At 46.6% G+C, this 21,241-nt stretch overlaps 1 protein-coding gene across 2 annotated transcripts; it reads right to left on the bottom strand.

The window, feature by feature from the left end:
• Positions 1-9,979: 9,979 nt before the first annotated feature.
• On the bottom strand, positions 9,980-20,949 carry LOC113583550 (uncharacterized protein C1orf232). Of its 2 annotated transcripts, XM_035526414.1 has the most exons (6): positions 20,309-20,949; positions 17,928-18,102; positions 15,880-16,104; positions 14,234-14,311; positions 13,661-13,764; positions 9,980-11,435 (listed from the first exon to the last, which is right to left on the bottom strand). In XM_035526414.1, the coding sequence occupies exons 3-6, from the start codon at positions 15,985-15,987 to the stop codon at positions 11,201-11,203; spliced, it is 525 nt and encodes a 174-aa protein (XP_035382307.1). In that variant the 5' UTR covers positions 15,988-16,104; positions 17,928-18,102; positions 20,309-20,949; the 3' UTR covers positions 9,980-11,200. The 2 variants fall into 2 exon arrangements, with proteins under 2 accessions (XP_035382307.1, XP_026875730.2); XM_027019929.2 differs by lacking the exons at positions 17,928-18,102; positions 20,309-20,949 and adding an exon at positions 16,401-16,449.
• Positions 20,950-21,241: the final 292 nt, after the last annotated feature.

Below are 21,241 nucleotides of genomic sequence, written 5' to 3'. Positions count from 1 at the left end.
CGCCGTGCTTCTTGAGTTTCACTCAGCCTCAAGTGGCTGTTGTTCTTTTGGATTTCACAGCGTGTAGTGCACTTGAGTCAGACACACTGGGGTCCTTTAAAAACCAGCAAAGAGAAGTCTGTTTAGGCTTGGCGGTCAAATTACACTCCTCTGTAGTGGTCTCCCTCTCTCTTCCTCTCTTCATTCTTCCTTTACCTCCATGAGTTTTACAGAGAGTGAGTGACAGACGAAGAGAGAGAGAGAGAGAGAGAGAGAGAGAGAGAGAGAGAGAGAGAATGCCTGTGTGTGTATGTGTGCGTGTGCGTGTGCGTGTGCGTGTGCGCGTGTGCGCGTTTGCTCCTATTCCTGGCTGTCAGACTCTGTAGGCCCTACTGTGGCTTCTTCTGGTAGGTTGTCCTCTGCAGGTTTCATACCCTCAGATAGATCCTCCTTTCACCACAAACACACAGCACCTCCAGTCAAGACACCCAAATAAACACGTACATACACACACATCTTTGTCACACACACACACCTTTGTGTCCTTCTCATCCTATAACATCTACCAGTGTGAGATGAGAGTTATGTTACCACATACGTTGATTACTGGGCAGTCCTCCCCACCCTGGGTTTAACGCAGAATGAAGAGCATTAGAATATTGGTCCTTCCTTTTGTTTGTATGTAACAGTAATTGAGGGAAATATTACATAAGCCTCAATTCAGCTGGACCAGTCCTAGATAGAGTGGTTTCATGAGCTAGCATCTATAGCCCTGCCGTAAGCAGGAGGGGCAGTGCCAGCTTGGGGAAGTGCATGCAGCACTTCCGGGGGTGGCTCTGTGGAGCGTGGTAAATGTGGCCTAGTTCTTCAGAGTCAGCAACTCTGACAGGCCAGTGCCAACCGTGCCTCGGGGAAGAGAGTGAGTCAGAGAGAGAGAGGGAGAGAGAGAGAGAGAGAGAGAGAGAGAGAGAGAGAGCACGCTTAGAAGACTGAAATGGGAGGGGCAGTGTTGGAAAATGCCAGAGCATGATTTAGAGCGAGAATCCAAGAGAGGAAGAGAGAGAGAGATGAAGAGAAACCTGCCCAGCCTGCTCTTGAAAGCAAAGCAGATAAATGTGTGTGTGTGTGTGAGTGTGTGTGTGTGTGTGTGTGAGTGTGTGTGTTAGTGTGTGTGTGTGTGTGTGTTAGTGTGTGTGAGTGTGTGTGTTTGAGGGGGTGGGAGGCAATGCTTTACAACCATAGAATTAGAGCAGGAAGCACTGCAGACTCTCACACATGCGCACCTGTTTGAGATCTTTGTTTTAAGACAGTCTAAAAATAAGAGCCTTATTCATACGTGCAAAACATCCCCAGGAACTGAGACGCACATGGAACTCTCAGCATGTATCCTAACACACACACTACATACACACTACATATGCCATATATGTCATATAAAACCTCTGTACCTCTGTACATGCATGGGTTCAGTGGACATCCTCAGTAAGTATTACACAGACTTATCCACACCATGGGGCGGGCAGTTCCTAGCCCTCGGGTTGCTGCACGTATAACTCTGCATAGGGGATTGATGGCAGGGTCTGTTTCAGATCGTCACAAAACTACCTGAGAATACAGTCCCCTCTTCTCTTTCTCTCAGGGATCGGATGGCACCAGAGGGCCATAAATCAGAGGCCAGGCCTAGCCTGTACTGTCTCGCGCGTCAGCTCTCAGGCAGGGGTCAGGGGGCAGGGCTGCTCAGGGCTCTGCTCTGAGACGACCCAGGTCTCCCATTTAATGGAACGCTGATGTCAGGACAGAGCTCAGAGTGAGATCGGTCAGTGTGTGTTCAGTAGAAACAAACATGTGAGGCACACACGTGTGTGTGTGTGTGTGTGTGTGTGCGTGTGTGTGTGTGTCCATGTCAGGGGTTAACTAATCTAACTGTAGGATCAAAAATCCACAGTCTCTACTTTTACCCACAAATGACTCCCAATCCTAATTTTAGCATTAATCCACTCTAATAGATACCAATCAATTACTAAACTAAACTGTAGCATGGGGATTACTTAATGATATGCTAATCTCCTGACAACCAGCAGGGACATGCTTAGATAAAGGCATAGCTCAGGGATTAACAGCCTCTGAATGACCTTCAGGGTCTGTGATTCAGGCACCAACAACACTCACACAAAGCACTAATGACTTTAGCAGATGTTGAGGCATAGAACCAGGGGAAAGGGGGCAGAGACCCTGGTCTGGGCCCTGGAGAGACCCAGAGGCAGTGTGGTCAGGAGCTGCAACACTGCAGTGCTTTGCTGAGGCAGTGCGATCAGGAGCGCCACTGTAAGGAAGGTCAGAACTCAGAGGCCAAGCTGAGCTCTCCTTATCTCACGCTTGAGCTCCCAGTCAGGGGTCCCGGGGCAGGGCTCCTCGGGGCTCTGCTCAGAAATGGCTGGAGTGTTGCTGTACCTGACCCTGCGACCCCGACTACAGTGCAGCACCACAGGCTGAGGGGTCACAGGGCCACTGAGAAAGTCTGATTACATATGTGGCAACGCACACCAGGTCAGCAGCTCCAGCAAGCTTAGTTCGCACACACCTGCCCACAGCATCGCAGGTCACGCTCTCAACCCTGATTAAAGAATGCTCAGGGTATGTTGTTTGAAGCCAGCTGCTGAACATAACAGGGTACTGCAGGTGTGTGTGTGTGTGTGTGTGTGTGTGTGTGTGTGTGCGTGTGTGTTTTAAAAACAACTGCACAAAAAACATTGCAGCATTATAATGCATATAATGCATGTCAGTCTGTATACACTGAACCTGAGGCTGGAACATAGCTTCACATTGATGATTTTAATGACAAAGTGCACAGTTGGACAGCTGGATGTCCAACTCATTTACTGCAGCTCCTCTCGCTCCCTGTAATTGTCAGCTCTTCATGTAGGGAGCGGATTGTGTTGTTCCCACAATCAGGAGTGGTCAAGACAGACAACTGGGAGATGTCTGGCTTTCTATCCAGGATCAGGTGAAGATCGGGATCCTGTTGTCGGCTACGACTACTGCGTGGGAAAACGAAGGTGTGTAACTGCACAAAGGGGAAAAAAATCCATCTGCTGTCCATGAGGAAAGACCTTCTGTTGTTTTGTGTGTGTGTGGGGGAGGGGGGGGGTTCATGTGAGTATAAATGTGTGCATAGGAGTGCACACATATGCGTGTGTGTGTGTGTGTGTGTATGAGAGAGAAAGAGAGAGTGTGTGTGTTTGCATAGGGATGTGTGTGGGTGTGTTTGTGCGTGTCTGTGTGCATGTATGTGTGTGTGTGTGTGTGTGTGTGTGTTGTCCACACTCGGATCTCCAGTCTCATCTAGGGTGCATCAAAGCTGTTTTCTGGGGTGTGTCCTTACCCAGAGTTTTGGGGTTTGTTGTTCCTTTTTTAACCCAGCGCATCATGCGTTCTGCCTCCAAATAACCCTGCATAATAACAGCTGAAGACAAGCTCGTGTCATGGGCAGTTTGACACAGGCAGGGTTGAAGATCCATATGCTCCAATGGCAAAGCTTTATTTTATCCTTTTAAACTCCACATAAAATGATCTTATCCTTTTAGACTCTGTATTACTTGTATTCCTATTCTGTATTCTTCTTTATATGAAGGTTTGAGTATCTTGTTTAGGAATGTGTGTGCATCGAGCGGCATGTTCTCTGCCCAGTATTGATGTGGTCTATGGAAATGCCAGCGACTTCTGCTAGGCGTGCATACAGCACATACATCTCATGCGTGGCTGACTCCTCCAAAGGGTTCTCCCTTATGTTGCCAACGGAGTTCTTCCTTGCCACTCTCATCTTTGCCGAGCTCATGAGGAATCTACACCTGGATTCCTGTAAAGCTGCGCTGAGACTCTGTAAATAAAACTGAACTGAATTTACCAATTGTGCACTGCATGATATATCCTCCAGCCATACATACATTCTAACAGATCATTTCTGTTTTTGTAGAGGTTACAATTTCAGCATGTCAGAATTTACTGCCACACCAGATATGCTAGAATAAGTTCATGCCCATTAACCGAGTAGGGAAAGCCTGCAAGAACAACACCACTTATGGGCTTAGAGACAATCAGTCTGCCACTTTAAAGATAAAAAGAAAGAAGAAGCTAAGAAAAAGACCCCTTTAGTTGTCCACAGAGCCCCGTACTCGGACCTATCTCAAACCACAACAACCTTACCAAATCTGGTCTGGGGGTTTGACTGGCCCTTGACTCCCCACGGGTCCCTCTGAACTGCACAGTTTGGCGCTCCCTCTCTCCTAACACACCAGAGTATATTCATTAGCTAATTATCGAGCCTCCCATGAGTGGGATCAGATATGTCAGAAAAGAAAACATATTCAACAGCCTACTGAAGCAGGCCTGCGGAGGCTGGAGTGGGGCGGAGGCGAACTTTAACCCGTTGCGTAGTTCGGGAGTGCCAACAGCATAGGACAGCCGTCTAATTGCTTTCATGAACCGCCACTCAAACAGGTGTAAAATTCCAGTTCATCCTTTCTAATTAGTCCCTGATCAAGTGCTTACTGGTGAATTCACAGTGAGCCTGAGTGGGAAAGTCTCACTTCTGAAATGCAGCTGAGAGTTATGTCAGTCAGTGTGGGTTTAGATGAGGGTCTAGAATTACACATTCCATCTCGTATCACCAGCTTCACTGGACAAAGTTAATACAACCATCACCACAAATCATCCATTGGCCTCAAAAACACCAAGACAGCAACAACACACCAAAACCTCTGTCCAGAAACCTGGCCACTGAAGCCATCGATTCCGTGCAGGAGCACAGGAACAGCTCAGGGATCCAAGGGCCTGAATTTAATGGCATCTTGCTGACAGGTTGGATGGTTGGATGGAATGCCTGACTAAGAGTGGAACAGGAAGGGTGAAAATGGAGACGAAGCTCCTGCTCCTGATAGGGCTAGAAGTCTGGGGGGATCGGCCCTCTTTGCTTTAGTGCATGTCTGAGCAATCGGCACAGTGAACAGAACAATCAAAAGCTGAGTTATGCTTCAGGAAACGAGACACTGAGTGGATTAGTGTGTAAAGTTTAAATCCAAAGTGACGATAAAAGCACACATGAGTGTCTTTTCCAGTTCATTTCTAGGAATGGGGAGAAGGAGAGAGAACATGAGGAGGCAAGAGGAGAGGAGGAGACTCTCCCAGAGAACATCCACAACAGCTGTAGAAACAGTAATTAGAGCCGGCAGGGGCGTGATCAGAGGGGGAGGGTGGAGATCTCCCCTCCACAGTGCCCAGCACCCTCTCATCTCAGGATACGTCAACAAATGCACATATGACCTCATCACGCAGGATGATAGGTGATAACAGACACCTTGAAGACGGTCTGTATTATTAGTGCCTACAAAGACAGTCAGTTACTTGAATGACTTTGGTGTCTCCTAGGATGCGCTGAAAAGAAGCGCGGATGAACGACTGTTAGGTGGGAAAACACTTACATCATCAACAATAGCAGAGGCCTTTTAATAGAGTTTCCTTCCCTACTGAAATGGCTGTAACTGCTGATGTATCAGTGTGTTAGCAGAGTTGTTCCCAGGTCCCCAGGCAGGAATGTGGATTAGATTTCATCCTGGGAGAACAAGAGAGAGAAATGGTGGGGAAAAATGGGTTATCTGGCAATCGGGGGTAGGGAGGGTAGTTCACAGGGGGTCAGGGGTTTTGAAGGTAGCTAATGGGGTGATTAGCCCTTTAGGATAACAGGCAGAGACAGCAGAAAGAGAACATCCACCCAAGATCCAGGAGATTACCAATTCAGATCACGCTAGAGAATTTAAATTGACTAAAGAGTGACTTCGAGTCCCAAAGACAGGATAGAATTTTTTTCCACTTGGAAATCCTGAAGGGGACACACTGTGACATGACAAGATTGAAGGATTTATGCTGGTTGTAATACATATAGCACTCTGTTGCACAATTATGTGTGTTTTCTCTGACTCTTCAGGTTGATTTAGGAGTCACTCCTGAGGGAGGTTCAACTGTTTTTGTCCTCATGATGACAGTCCCAGCCTGTGTGAAAACAAAGTTCTGTTACCATAAGAGCAAAGAACAAGGCAACAGGGGAGTCATCACCACAGGTAACATCTGCTGACCTGTGTGTGTGTGTGTGTGTGTGTGTGTGTGTGCATCAGGGGGCATTGTCATGGGGCAACACCTGGCCTAATGCAAAGTCTGAGGAAATGTAAGGGTGTATGTGTGTGTGTGTGTATGTGAGTGTTGTATGTATGTTTGTGTATGTGCACATATGTGTGTGTGTGTGTGTGTGTGTATGTGTGCGTGTATCTGTACCTGAGTGTGGTGTGTGTGCAGTTCTCACAGCTTTTGTCCAGATGGACCTGCTGCTTGCACAGATGAGTCATAGGCCTTTCTCAGACACCACTCATACACAAGTGCTGCAGGGTATGTCTGTCCGCAGAGGTAAGAGGCAGTGTGTGTGTGTGTGTGTGTGTGTGTGTGTGTGTGTGTGTGTCTGAACCCTGCGCTGAATTTGTTTTTATTGTGGTTGTCTCACCTACAAAGGTGAAGCACTCTGGTGGGTGATTTTTACACAAAGCGAGAGAGAGAGAGAGAGAGAGAGAGAGACAGACATAAACAAGAGAGACTAAAGGGAAGAATGTGACAGAGGGAGAGAGAGAGTGAGAGACAGACTGAGAGATCGAGAGATGGATGGATAGATTTGGCTCATGTATAAAACATGGCGTGCCAGTCTCTATTCCAGTTCTGTTTTCCGTTTGCATTTGGACGTGTTTCCAGCTGAGGTCCTTTATGCAGGACAGGCGTCAGAAAGCAGACGCTCTGTGTTTAATGTGAGAACACACTCTCCCCCATCAAGCAGACGTTCTGTGGTCAAACGTGAAAACACGCTGTCCTCCACAAACCGCCATCCGCCACTGTGTCTTTTTCTTCGTGAAAAAAAAAGGATTGCAGTTACAAAAATAACTCGTTTTTCCAGTTATTCACTGACCTCATTCCTAAATGGGCACCTAAGATTCATCACCCAGCCATACTGTGATTGTGCAGCCAGTGAATGCAGAACTCAACTGCATACAGGCAGCTTTGCTATGGCGGTCACAAGCTCTAACAAAGCTCCTCTGGATAAGTTGGACGTTTCTTCTTGGTCACTGAAATTCAAATTTTGTTACTTAATGTTGTGCTTCCACAACAGGAAACGGTCAATGTGAAGACACCTCGAAGAAAAAAAAGCCCCCTCTGGAATACAGGAGTAAATACAGAACTAAAAGGCAAAGCAAGTCAAATTTATTTACATGGTGCTTTTTATAACATGCACTGTGACAAAGCAGTTTTAAGTTTGAGACCAGATCCCTACTACTGATTTGGCGACTCAGAGGACCAAGAATCAAGATGGAGCCTACCCTGGGTGGCCCAGCGTGTAAACAGTCCATGTTATGCTGAGTCTGAGCTTCTCCGTTGGGTCTAGGGTGGACAAGTTGCTTCCGCATCCATTGGAACAGATGGAATATGGCAGCATCAGTTTACCTACTGACAGATAATATGAGATTATAGAAGATTATTGGAGATTTTCAGGCATCATTTCAGATTCTTTGTCACCAAAGAGCATATGTAATCCAGTGTTGGATCATCTCAACAGTAAAACAGCAAACAGAAATGCAGTTAGATCTGTAAATGAACAGATGTACAGTCATAAACGGTTGACCTGAAGCTGCAGCAGGTCTACCTGTACCAGCATATGTAAAAGGGATATGGGTAACTGGGCAAAAGTAAACAAACTGGGCAATATGAGTAAAAAGGGCTGGATAACCACAGTCTCACAGACATTACAGTCCACCCACATCATCGTCACAAACCCAACTAAAACGCCTGGATGACTAGGTTAGCAGAAAACTCTCTGCCTCTGCACGTTTCTGTAGAGGAAGGTAACCAAAATACTGAGTAAATAAGTAAATAAGTAAGTCTTTAACCTAGATTTAAAAATCAGAAGTGTTTTTGAGTCTGAATTATAGCTAGAAGGTTATTTCTTTATTAGAGAAGGCTCTTACCCCAGCTGTAATCTGGCCATAGAAACTAAGAGAAGACTGTATTTTCAGAGTGTAGTAGGTGTAGTGGATTATAGCATTCAGTGACTTCATTCAGATGCTGTAGGCCCTGACCATTTAGAGCTTTATATGTCAATGTGAGTATTTTAAAACCAATTCAGAATTTAACTGGGAACCAGTGCAGAGTTGACAGAGCAGGACAATTATTTTTAAACCTTCTACCTCTTGTAAAGACTCTTGCTGCTGTATTCTGCACAAAATGGAGATTCACGTTGGAGCACTAAGTCACTCCTTTACAGTGATGCCTTCGTTAGCACCTTTTCGGTGTTGTGATGAGATCTAAATCCAAACTGAAATAATTAACTGACATAAATTATCTGCATATGGGTGCAACTGCTTTTTCTAGTGCTTTTGGAAAAAGGGCAGGTTCGAAACTGGCCTGTAAATGGAAAGCTTATGTGGATTAAGACTATTACTTAATGGTTTAGTAACTGCAAATTTTAATTATCTGGGAATATAATCCAACCTAAAATAAGAGATTATTATAGTAAGCATGGTCATTAGTTCTTTAAGTAAATTGAGTTGGAACTGGATCATGTACCCATTGGAAGGACTTTGAAGAACGTATCAGTGAAATTAGCTCCTTATGACAAACTGGGGAAAATAATGCAAATCACTTTTCCAAGTTAGCAGTATTCATGTTCAATTAGTTTATTTTACCATGACGATTGTTGCTGTAACAACAATATTATAACAATGTTGTTATAACAATAATAACAACACAATGAAACGTATGCAGTTAACAAAGGAAGGCAAGCACATCACCTAAGTAAACAAGTCACACATCAGGAAGGCACCGAGCTGACTCACTGGACGAGTGCAGGCCAAGGGCCTTACATCACACTCTCCAGACCACCACTTATAGAGCCACGCTGAGGCCCAGCGCCCTGGGCCAGCAGGATCTGGATGAAAAAACATGCACTGCTACCCAGGAGGCATCTGGTATGTTACCCAACCGCTTTCTAAGGATATGCTATCCTACTGTTTCACCCTTAGCCGATCTCTGTATCTGTCCCGGGCCATCTGTGCCTTAGTCTACCTCTGTTGCTCTGTCTTTATCTTTTTACAATGCATGGCCACTGGTAAAACACATACCAATATTCTCTTAAAATACATTATTATCCTACACATCATCAGGGACCAGAACATACTAAACATTTACATTTTAAGCATTAGCTAGATACCCCTTTGATAGGTCAGTATCAAGAATACAGTTGGTGTGTTCTATCTGAACACGCTGGCCTCATTTAGGTCCTATGCTCCTCTGCTTGTGTTAGGACACTCTAAAGCCATTGCCTTGTTCCACATATTTCCAGGTGGTTGAAGAGATCCAGCTTTGGGTTTAACGGAGATTCTGCTGCACTGTAGAGCTCCCCTGGCCTCTGCTTTGTGGTAGCTACTCTTCTGATTCTGTGCGTTGCGTTATGGACAAATCTTCTGGACAGCTGCACTATTGACACAAATGATGCGCCGACAGAGAAAACGAGTGCAAACAGACATGGGTCAGGTGGAGCTTATAACTATCGACGGTGTAGTAGACAGCCCCATGGACCCGTGTGCTGGGTTATTCCTTTGCACCTGAAAATAAATATGCCAATCACCACAAGAGGGCACTCAAGGTCCCATAGATATAAAGAGTAAAAGACTTGAAAGGCAAAGGAGTCCCTCCCTCTTAGTTATGCCACTTGTTATCATGCCAGTACTTAATTCAGGCTTTACAGATGCAGGAACCATGTTGTTTCAATTGCAGTTAGAAACTTTGTTTCTTCTTTTATTGCCTTTGTCCAAATCTGTCCAAATTTTTTAAATGCAATAATGTTGGGAGTCACTCCAATTTTGTCTATGCAAAAAAGCACTTTATCAAATGTCCATTTGTTTCCCATAGCATTTTATTTTGTCACAAAATAAAAGAACAAATCAGAACAACCCATTCAACATCGCTTTCAATACAGAGAAAGTAAAATTACGGAGATAGTAGTGAAACTACACAGACCAGACACCACTGTTTACAACGTTCACCAGACTTCCCCACAAGTGCTTGGAGGTCTCTCACACTAACAATTAAACTGAAGAGAGCTGGAACAGGTTTGCTTGCTTGTTTGTTTGTTTTGTTCTGAATGATTGGTTGTTAGTTAGGTACTTGTTGCATAGGTTTGCTGTTTTGTTGATCAGTCTGAACTTAAAGTAAGATTCAAAAAGCAAAAGATGATGAAGAAGCCAGAGTGGAAGCAGGATAATCCATGTTAGCTACTGGGAAACTTCAAATCACACTGCACGATCGAGTCAGCGCACAGGCGCCTGTCTGTGCGTGCTCTGTTATCAGTGCACACTCTCTTATCGGTTCTGTCATTGTTATGTTAAATATAAGTTACTGCATTTTGTTATTAAGAAAATCTTTGTTCTAGTTAACACTGGAAAATCACCTCTGTGGTTTAGCACAAAATTCTGTTTCTTTTGTGTGACTTTAATCTGCTTCATTCACTTAAAAAAAAAACAACAGTCTAATACTTACATCTCCACATCTTCATGTCAGTGTCAATGTAGACATCATGCAGGGCCAACCATGTAAAACTGCTGGTAGACCAGTGTAGTATTTATTAACCCCACTACATCCAGGAGAATCAATATTTGTGTGATGTTTTTACCGTGACTTATTTAAACTATCCCCTCAAGACTAAACCATACCCTGGTTATTAGGTATCTTTATTTTGGTGCGTCTCTAATTTGAATGCAGCCTGCACTGCATAACTCTCTAAAGAGCTGCTGTGTAGCAGCACTATGAATAAAGCAGGAAGCCAGAGAAGAGATTACACAGTAAATCTGGGGGGCAGCTGTACTCACGCCTCTCCCATGAAGAAAACGTCCAATCCAGGTCCACTAAACCCACGGTATCTCTTTGGTTGATATCATTACATTAATCTGAGCCCGGACTCACCTGTGGAGTCTGAGGCTGCCTTGAAATGAGGCCAGTCGCGAGCATGTCTGCTCCTGAGTGGTAGGTGAAGGATTATGGTTTACACCGTGGTTTAATTTGACCTGGTTTGGTGAGTTTGCTCTGACATTTTCCATCCATCACGTCACCCCCGCCCCCCCAGTGCCAGCGTTGTGGGCTAGGTGGTCTTAGTTATGCTTTTTAGCTCGGCCAGTTTGTTGGTCACAAAGTCCCATTTAAAGGAGGATGGGTCTTCATTAGCCCCTCCCTCAGAGACGTAACCTTGTCCACTCTGCTCAGCCTCCCCTGCCACACCTGACTCCGCCCCTGTAGCTTGTTGCCACTTGGTGGTGAAGGAATCCCAGAATCCCGAGTTCTTGTTGTCCTCTTCCTGGGGCCTGACTGCCAGTGGGCTGCAGAAAGACAATAAAATCAGTTAATCTATTGTATAAGATAATCTATTGTAATATAGATAATTTAACAATGTAACTCTACTAGAGGATGTTCTATATATATATATATATATATATATATATATATATATATATATATATATATATATATATATATATATATATTACTGAAGTGCTGTGTGAGGTGTGCAGTGCTGCATGTGAAGAGTACTGCGCGTGAGGAGTGTTGCGCATGAGGAGTGCTGCGTGTGTGGAGTGCTGCGCGTGTGGAGTGCTGTGTGAGGTGAGGAGTGCTGCGCGTGTGGAGTGCTGCGCGTGAGGAGTGCTGCGCGTGTGGAGTGCTGCACGTGTGGAGTGCTGTGTGAGGTGTGGAGTGCTGCATGTGAAGAGTACTGCGCGTGAGGAGTGTTGCGCGTGAGGAGTGCTGCGCGTGTGGAGTGCTGCGCGTGAGGAGTGTTGCGCGTGAGGAGTGCTGCGCGTGTGGAGTGCTGTGCGTGTGGAGTGCTGCGCGTGTGGAGTGCTGTGTGAGGTGTGGAGTGCTGCATGTGAAGAGTACTGCGCGTGAGGAGTGTTGCGCGTGAGGAGTGCTGCGCGTGTGGAGTGCTGCGCGTGTGGAGTGCTGTGTGAGGTGTGGAGTGCTGTGTGAGGTGTGGAGTGCTGCGCGTGTTGAGTGCTGTGTGAGGTGAGGAGTGCTGCGCGTGTGGAGTGCTGTGTGAGGTGTGGAGTGCTGCATGTGAAGAGTACTGCGCGTGAGGAGTGTTGCGCGTGAGGAGTGCTGCGCGTGTGGAGTGCTGCGCGTGTGGAGTGCTGTGTGAGGTGTGGAGTGCTGTGTGAGGTGTGGAGTGCTGCGCGTGTGGAGTGCTGCGCGTGTGGAGTGCTGTGTGAGGTGAGGAGTGCTGCGCGTGTGGAGTGCTGCACGTGAGGAGTGCTGCGCGTGTGGAGTGCTGCGCGTGTGGAGTGCTGTGTGAGGTGAGGAGTGCTGCGCGTGTGGAGTGCTGCGCGTGAGGAGTGCTGCGCGTGTGGAGTGCTGCGCGTGTGGAGTGCTGTGTGAGGTGAGGAGTGCTGCGCGTGTGGAGTGCTGCGCGTGAGGAGTGCTGCGTGTGTGGAGTGCCGCGTGTGTGGAGTGCCGTGCGTGTGGAGTGCTGTGTGAGGTGTGGAGTGCTGCATGTGAAGAGTACTGCGCGTGAGGAGTGTTGCGCGTGAGGAGTGCTGCACGTGTGGAGTGCTGCGCGTGTGGAGTGCTGTGTGAGGTGTGGAGTGCTGCATGTGAAGAGTACTGCGCGTGAGGAGTGTTGCGCGTGAGGAGTGCTGCGCGTGTGGAGTGCTGCGCATGTGGAGTGCTGTGCGTGTGGAGTGCTGTGTGAGGTGTGGAGTGCTGCGCGTGTGGAGTGCTGTGTGAGGTGAGGAGTGCTGCGCGTGTGGAGTGCTGCACGTGAGGAGTGCTGCACGTGTGGAGTGCTGCGCGTGTGGAGTGCTGTGTGAGGTGAGGAGTGCTGCGCGTGTGGAGTGCTGCGCGTGAGGAGTGCTGCGCGTGTGGAGTGCTGCGCGTGTGGAGTGCTGTGTGAGGTGAGGAGTGCTGCGCGTGTGGAGTGCTGCGCGCGAGGAGTGCTGCGTGTGTGGAGTGCCGCGTGTGTGGAGTGCTGTGCGTGTGGAGTGCTGTGTGAGGTGTGGAGTGCTGCGCGTGTGGAGTGCTGTGTGAGGTGAGGAGTGCTGCGCGTGTGGAGTGCTGTGTGAGGTGAGGAGTGCTGCGCGTGTGGAGTGCTGCACGTGAGGAGTGCTGCACGTGTGGAGTGCTGCGCGTGTGGAGTGCTGTGTGAGGTGAGGAGTGCTGCACGTGTGGAGTGCTGCGCGTGAGGAGTGCTGCGCGTGTGGAGTGCTGCGCGTGTGGAGTGCTGTGTGAGGTGAGGAGTGCTGCGCGTGTGGAGTGCTGCGCGCGAGGAGTGCTGCGTGTGTGGAGTGCCGCGTGTGTGGAGTGCTGTGCGTGTGGAGTGCTGTGTGAGGTGTGGAGTGCTGCATGTGAAGAGTACTGCGCGTGAGGAATGTTGCGCGTGAGGAGTGCTGCGCGTGTGGAGTGCTGCGCGTGTGGAGTGCTGTGTGAGGTGTGGAGTGCTGCATGTGAAGAGTACTGCGCGTGAGGAGTGTTGCGCGTGAGGAGTGCTGCGCGTGTGGAGTGCTGCGCGTGTGGAGTGCTGCGCATGTGGAGTGCTGCGTGAGGTGTCACTCACTGGTCTGCCGCTGGCTGCCGCTGGTTCTGCACTGACTGCTGCTCCTCTTCTTTATTAAAGAGAGCCGACACACTTTTCCAGCCCATGGCCCCAGCTCCTTGCACCTGAGAAACAAGAGTTATAACTATTCTTCACTCACACTCTCTCTCTCTCTCTCTCTCTCTCTCTCTCTCTCTCTCTCTCACTATCTCACTCTCTCACTCTCCCTCTCCCTCTCCCTCTCAGACTAACGAGATGCTACACCTATTGTGTCCAGTTGAGGCATCTGTAGCTTCATATACAGCCAACATTAGAAACCAATTTACAAATGAAGGTTTCTGTTTAGTAGTTTTGTTTGATGTGAGATGACCTCATTCATTGTTTCATTCATTCACTCATTCATTTATTAAATGAAATATTTACGTATCCAGGTACGTTAACTCGACTTTATCAAGACATTTATCAAGCTTGAGGTTTATGTCATTTTGCAGTATTCATTCATGCTGATAATATTCTCCCACACACACTGTACACGGGTCACGTTATATAGCACTTTAACGGCAGGTCGGTGATGATAGCTATGTCCACTCTTACCTTCTTAGCCAACTGAGACACGGTGGTAGGTGTCTCATCCTCCTGGACTGGTGCCTTTTCCTGTGGTACCTCAGTCACCTGCCCCAACACGAACCAACAGAGACCCGGTCAAGCCAGAGCAGTCACAGTCAGTACCTGTCACATTGAGTTCACTGGCCAATTATGAAGGCTGTGGTGGAATTTGGTGTGTTAGAAGGGTTTATTGCGCAGGTAGTCCCATAGGGGGCACTGCAGTATCTGTCTCCGTTCCCGCTAATGGAGTTTTAACTCCGTTCTAACGCACCTGTTCTAGCATTTCATTAATAATGGCAATAATTTCCTAAAGGCAGTGATTATCTGGATTTGTATGTAGTGGACTATTATTGCAACTATAAATATGCAATACTATGCCACAATGCAAATACTAAAGCATAGTACAACAATTCTATAAACGCTAACATTATAGACACCTGAAATCAGGTTTGCCAGACTGGCCTTGTGCTCTGAAACACAGCTGAAGTGTGCACTAAAGAGTGCGCTAAATGTGTGCACTGCATCCCTGTGAAGAACCTATGTAAGGCAGTGGCTCCTTCCTAGCCAAAGCGCAGACGTTCATGAGCGAGTCACTGTGTCCCACAGTCTAGATGCATGTGAGCTGTGAGATATTATTCAGCACATTTCATGTTAAACTCTGTTGACTGTTTGAGCTTTTACATAGATTTGAATGTGAAACTAGGAATCTGCTGAAACTGCTGCCTCTAAAAACCCAATTTAACTACAAAAACTTAATAATTAATTAAATTAAATTAATGAAAATTAAATTAAATTAATGGAAAGTAATAATTGCACACGTAATCTGCATGTCTGCATTATCTACGTGGGTTTAATGGTGTGGAGTACTAATGCCTTGTTATTTGTAGTCCTCTGCCTCTTTCCAGGCTGAGGTTCTAGAGCAGAGGAAGTGGCAAGCATGAAGCCATGTGGCGCCAGTCTGCGTGCTGTCAGAACACAGGATGCGGTGTTCGTTTCATCGGCCACTAAATCACTGGAACACCTTCTAAACCCATGTGCTCAGTTCAGGCTTTAGTTATCACAGGCCTCAGAGAGCTAGGCCACGCCTCTTGGCTACATCACACCTGCAGCGTTATGGCCGGCCGTCACGCCTGACCTCCCTCAACTCATTGTGTTTCTTCTTCCAAACTGCCATAGGTGTGCACTTTAAAGGTGATCCTGACATTTGATTTACACGGCGTTTTAAGACACAAAAATAATGCTGGTGTCTAAACGAAGTTATTGAAGCAGATCATTGTGATGTGAGGGATTAGAAGCTTTCCCTGCGAGAAGAATGAAAATGTGTACCGGGCCTTTAACATGGACCCTCATGTAAATGTGTACCAGGCCTTTAAAGTGGACCCTCATGTAAATGTGTACCAAGCCTTTAAAATGGATCCTCATGTAAATGCATACTGTGCCTTTAAAGTGGACCCTCATGTAAATTTGTATTGTGCATTTAAAGTGGACCCCCATGTAAATGTGTACTGTGCCTTTAAATTGGACTCCACATGTAAATGTGTACCGTGCCTTTAAAGTGGACCCTCATGTAATTGTGTACCATGCCTTTAAAATGGACCCTCATGTATATGTGTGCCATGCCTGTAGAAGCTTACCACTTCTTCAGGAATTTCCTGTTCCTGCGGGTTTGCGGGATTGTCAGAGCCGTCGGGGTTGAAGGTATTCATGACCTTGCTCTTGTACACATTCCACAGTGGATTCATGATCGCGTTCTCCGAATGCCGAAGCAGTGCAAAGTGAGTCCCTCAAAGTCCTGTCAAGCCACTATCGGAGTCCCTTTCTCTTGGGTCTGGAGTTCCTCAGCAGCGATGGTGCTCCATCTGCAAAATGCATCGAAACACCACAAGTGACGGATGTTTCCGGCGTGACAATGTAAAAAGATACCAGCAAGCTTCAAAACGCAAGGCAAGGACCATTCATGGTCTCACAGTAGTCAGTGTTGTGTTTGTGCAGAATATGTCAGCTAGCTCGTGGAACTCCCACTGTGTGAGCAGGAGAAAGAGAAAAACTGCACTGACCACGCACACACACACACACACACACACACACACACACACACACCCTCTATCACGGTACAGGATGTTAGCATCAGTTACCTGGAACAGGTATGGCTTACCCCATGAATATTTAAGCGGGTTCTTTTGAGAGAGGAGCCCTTATTGTTGGTTCGACGGAGAAGAGTGGATCCTGCAACTCGACCTTTGGCTCCATGCATGTCTCTAAGATCACTCCACGATGGCAAGCTTGGCAGTGAAGACTCGCACCTGACCTTTCATGTCAAGCTGTCTACGTCATTGTCAGGAATCTTTGCAGTGATCCACAGTTTAGATTAGGCTATATCTAACAATAATAATAGCCAGGCATATATGCTTTGCAACATGCAAGACAGGATTCTACACATAATTCCATATAATAAAAAAACACAGACCTTAGTACATTGGTCTGAGCTATAAATCCTAAGGTAATTAATGAATGTTTTAGGAGCACGTACGTTTGGAGGCAGATAGGCTAAAAGAAGCCGATTCCAAACAATAACACATCAGCCACTGAGGAACTCTTTGACAATTCATTTCTTCATAGATGCTATAAGTTGTCTGTCCAAACTGCACCCAATTAGAAGCAACATTTGTGAGGAAATCTCCCAATACACTGGTTTCCTGTGGTTTGTTTCTGAGCCACCTGATCAGGAACAGACATTGTCATCTAGAATAGACACTGTCATCTAGAATAGACACTGTACTGAATATGGAAACGAGCATCTAAAAAATGCAGGGTCCTTAAGGCCTGTGCAGCTGTAAATGACTCAGGATCGCCTAGTAACTGTACTCAGAGGCATGCACCCCTGAGTGCTCCCTGTTTATTTACATTTACAATATTTGGCTCTTATCCAGATCGAATTACAAAAGTGCTTTGTCATTTACTTATAGAATACATCCTAGCCGGTACAGTAGGTTAGAGCCCAAGATACCAATGAACTAGAATGCTGCTGAAATACAGGGATCAATGCTGATGACTAGAAGTGCAAAATACATAAGCTCTATCTCAGACAACAATAAGTGCAATAAAGTGCTAGAGTTTCAGTTAGTCAACACAGGAGCAGTCAACATCAGTGCAATAAACAATACCCTACAATAAGTACTAGAGTTTCAGTTGGTCAACATAGGAGCAGGGTCAATGGTCATTTAAACATTCTACAAATAGATGGATCTTCAGTCTACGTCTGAGGACTGCAAGGGACAGCAAGCGGAAGTTCGTTCCACCATCGAGGGGCCAGGACAGAGAATAGTCTCCATGTTTGTCTTTCATGAGACTTGAAGCATGGTATTTCAAACCAAGCCGTACTTGTGGTTTGAAGTACTCAAGGTACAGATTGGGCTTTGACCATTGACCTCATGTATGGTGGGGCTGGTCCATTTTTGGCTTTGTAGGCGAGCATCAAGGCTTTAAATCTGATGCCGGCAGTTATTGGAAGACAATGAAGGGACGCAGAAGTGGCTTGATGTGTGAACTGCAGAAGATTGAAAACCAGTCGTGCTACCGCATTCTGGACAATTTGTAGAGGTCTGATGGCTCTTAGAGGAAGACCAGCAAGTAGCAAGTTGCAGTAGTCTAGCTTTGAGATCACAAGAGACTGCACAATTACCTGGGCAGTTTCCTGCGAGAGAAAGGAAGCTCTTGAAGGAAACTGTGAGGTCATGGTAAGGGCTAGGAGATCCTGGGATGTAAAGAAGCTCGGTTTTAGTGGGGTTGAGTTGCAAGTGGTTGGCTCTCATCCATGACGCAGTGTCAGTCAAGAGAGCTGAGAGACATCTGGAGACCTGCGTGTTCGAGAATGGAAAGAAATAATTGGGTGTCATAAGCATAGCAGTGGTAGGAGAAGCCATAAGAAGATGATACATCACCAAGAGAATGAGTATACAAAGAGAAGAGAAGAGGCCCTAATACTGAGCACTGGGGGACACCAGTGGAGAGTCTACATGGATTGGATATGGATCTGCTCCATGTTACCTGATAGCAAACTTCTATTTCACCAAACTTCCATTTCATCAGCATTTTTAAAATGCTTATTTCTTTTCATTTTTTTTAATGATGAGGTATGAGAAAGACTTCTTTTGAACCCTCTGTTTACCATGCATTGCAGGCAGCAAGGTTTAGAGCGACTGCATGCACAGCCAGGTCTCCCTGTGAAGTGTTATGCTACCTGGTGTGCTCGTGGTGTGCTGTATTGCTGGTTCCTGAGTGTGCATGTGGTGTGCCACGCGGTGTGCTACACGGTTTGCTCGTAGTGTGTTGTGCAGTGTGCTGTGTTATGTGCTATTCAGTGTGCTCGTGGTGTGCTGTGTGGTGTGCCGTGCGGTGTGCTACCCGGTGTACTTGTGATGTGCTGTGTGGTGTGCTATAAGGCATGCTCATGGTGTGCCGTGACATATGCCGTGCTGTGTGCTATGTAGTGTGCTCGTGGTGGTGTGCCATGTGGTGTGCTATGTGGTGTGCTCATGGTGGTGTGCCATGTGGTGTGCTATGTGGTGTGCTCGTGGCGTGCTGTGCAGTGTGCTATGTGGTGTGCCATGCAGTGTGCTATGCAGTGTGCTGTGCGGTATGCCATGTTGTGTGCTGTGTTGTGTGATATGCTATGTGGTGTGATATAAGGCATGCCCGTGACATATGCCGTGCGGTGTGCTATGTGGTGTGCTCGTGGTGGTGTGCCATGTGGTGTGCTACATGGTGTGCTCGTGGCATGCTGTGTGGTGTGCTCATGGCATGCGGTGTGTTGTGGCATGCTCGTGGCGTGCCGTGACATATGCCGTGTGGTGTGCCATGTGGTGTGCTACATGGTGTGCTATGTGGTGTACGACATGGTGTGCTATGTGGTGTGCTCATGGCATGCTGTGTGGTGTGTCATGCGGTATGTCATGCGGTGTGCTGTGCGGTATGCCGTGTTGTGTGCTGTGTTGTGTGGTGTGCTGTGCGGTATGCTGTGCGTGGTGCTACTCCACGTGCTCATGGTGCAGAGGGTCGGGTTTCACCCTGACTCCAACACCTGCTCCATTATTCACACAGCCCTGGCATGACATTTCAGCTCCAGTAACCTGAGCCCACTACTGATGTCCCCAACATCCACCAATCACGAACAGCAATCCTAAATGTTATATACTAGGAAAGGCCATTACTGAGAATATCAATCAGTGTTTCGGCTCCATTTCAATATTCGTCTACTTATAAACCAACCCATTTTAAATCATTGTGACGTGGTCCATAGCAAATCTGCAAGACCTTATTGCAGTAAAGATCTGATTTTTTTCTAACATTGTTTTCTGTGCTGTAATGAACAGGTGAGATGTCAGGATGCTTCAGGGTCAGATAGCATAACCACATGTTCTCTGTGTGTGGACATCTGGGGAGGACATCACAACCAGAAACATGCGGCACGTCCAGGAGCTGAAGGAAAATCCTCTGTGTTAGTGTTGCCTGAGTCCAGTCTCAACTAAACCTGGTAACAAAGGGCTGAGTGGAACCTGGTGTATATGAGCAAGGAAATCACTAAACCCAGCTGGCCTCTAGCCTCTCAATGGCCAAAGCTGGGCCTTCCTGTTCTATCTGGTCATCATCTATTCTCTCCAGTAGATGGTGCTGTTAGGCACAGTTTACACACTTCAGGAGCATCTGAACAATACATTCAGGGATATTAGATTAGAATGGAATTGCACAGACATGTTGCATGACTGTAAAAGTATGCATGTATGTATGTATGTATGTTTTGTATGAATATATATATAATGAATGTCTACACTGGTGTTCAAAACTACTGCAATGTGAAAGTTTGTGAACCTTTTACAATTCTCAGCATAAATTCGATCTGAACTGTGATCATAGCTTCATCTAACCCATAACACTAAGCAAAGAGAACCCAACTGCTGCGCCTTTGGAGTCTTTCCCCACTCTTTCCTTCTTTTCACCAGATGCAAGACTTCATTTAAACCTAAAAAGTTCTATTTTGGCTTCATTTGCCAACACAACACTCACCCAAAAGGCTTCTGGCTTATCCATGTGGTCTTCATCGAACTTCAGACGGGCAGCAGTGTCATTTCTGGAGATGGGTGGCTCTCTCCTGCCATGCACGCTGGTTCTCGTTCAGTGATGTCCTGACGGTGGACTCCTGAACATTGATGATACTCAACCCAAGAGAGGCCTGCAGGTCCTTAGATGGTCGCTGGGGTTATTTGTGACAACTGTAATATTACTCACCACACACGTAGAGTGATTTTGGCTGGATGAGCACGCCTTGGGAGAGTAATACTTGAGCTAAATCTCCTCCATCTGTATATCATCTGCCTCACAGGATTAGTGGAAGCCAAACACTTTAGAAATGGTCCTGTAACCCTCTTCAGCCTGCTGAGCCTCGGTAACACTTTTTCGGAGATCTTTGGGAAGTTCTTTTATTGGAGGCATGGCACACATGCACTTCATGTGTGGTGAAGAGTAGACTTTGACTTTGAGAGTGAGGACCCACGTTTATGGTCTTCCTGCTTGAAAGAAACCCCGTCTTCACTTGTCCCCTTCAGATGAACTCGTATTCCTAGAGGTTGACATGTTGTAGAGATTTTTTAGGCATTTAGAGGTTGACGCTTTTTTTTTGCATAATTTAATTCTTTTTTTTTTTTTTAACTGCTGCTGCTGCTTTTTTCAACAACACTGAGGCTCTTACAGAGTGGAGTTGTTTACACCACCCAAACCCACCCCCATCCACAACCCCAACCCCAAGCTCCACCCATCCAGGCCCTGGAACATAAACAAGTCCCAGCACATTTACATATCTTGGGTGCGCCAAATGTCCCACACACTGTCAATATTCTGGTGGACCTGGTTCTTTGTGTATGCACTCTGCCTTGTACAAGGAGGTCTTAAATTTTATAGTAAGTCAATCAGTTTTTCATTGTTAAATGGAATTTCAGACTG

The sequence above is a fragment of the Electrophorus electricus genome, chromosome 5 (assembly GCF_013358815.1).
Source record: "Electrophorus electricus isolate fEleEle1 chromosome 5, fEleEle1.pri, whole genome shotgun sequence".
NCBI lineage: Eukaryota > Metazoa > Chordata > Actinopteri > Gymnotiformes > Gymnotidae > Electrophorus > Electrophorus electricus.
Note: the sequence above shows the minus strand (reverse complement) of the source record. Positions and strands in the feature narration are given on the sequence as shown.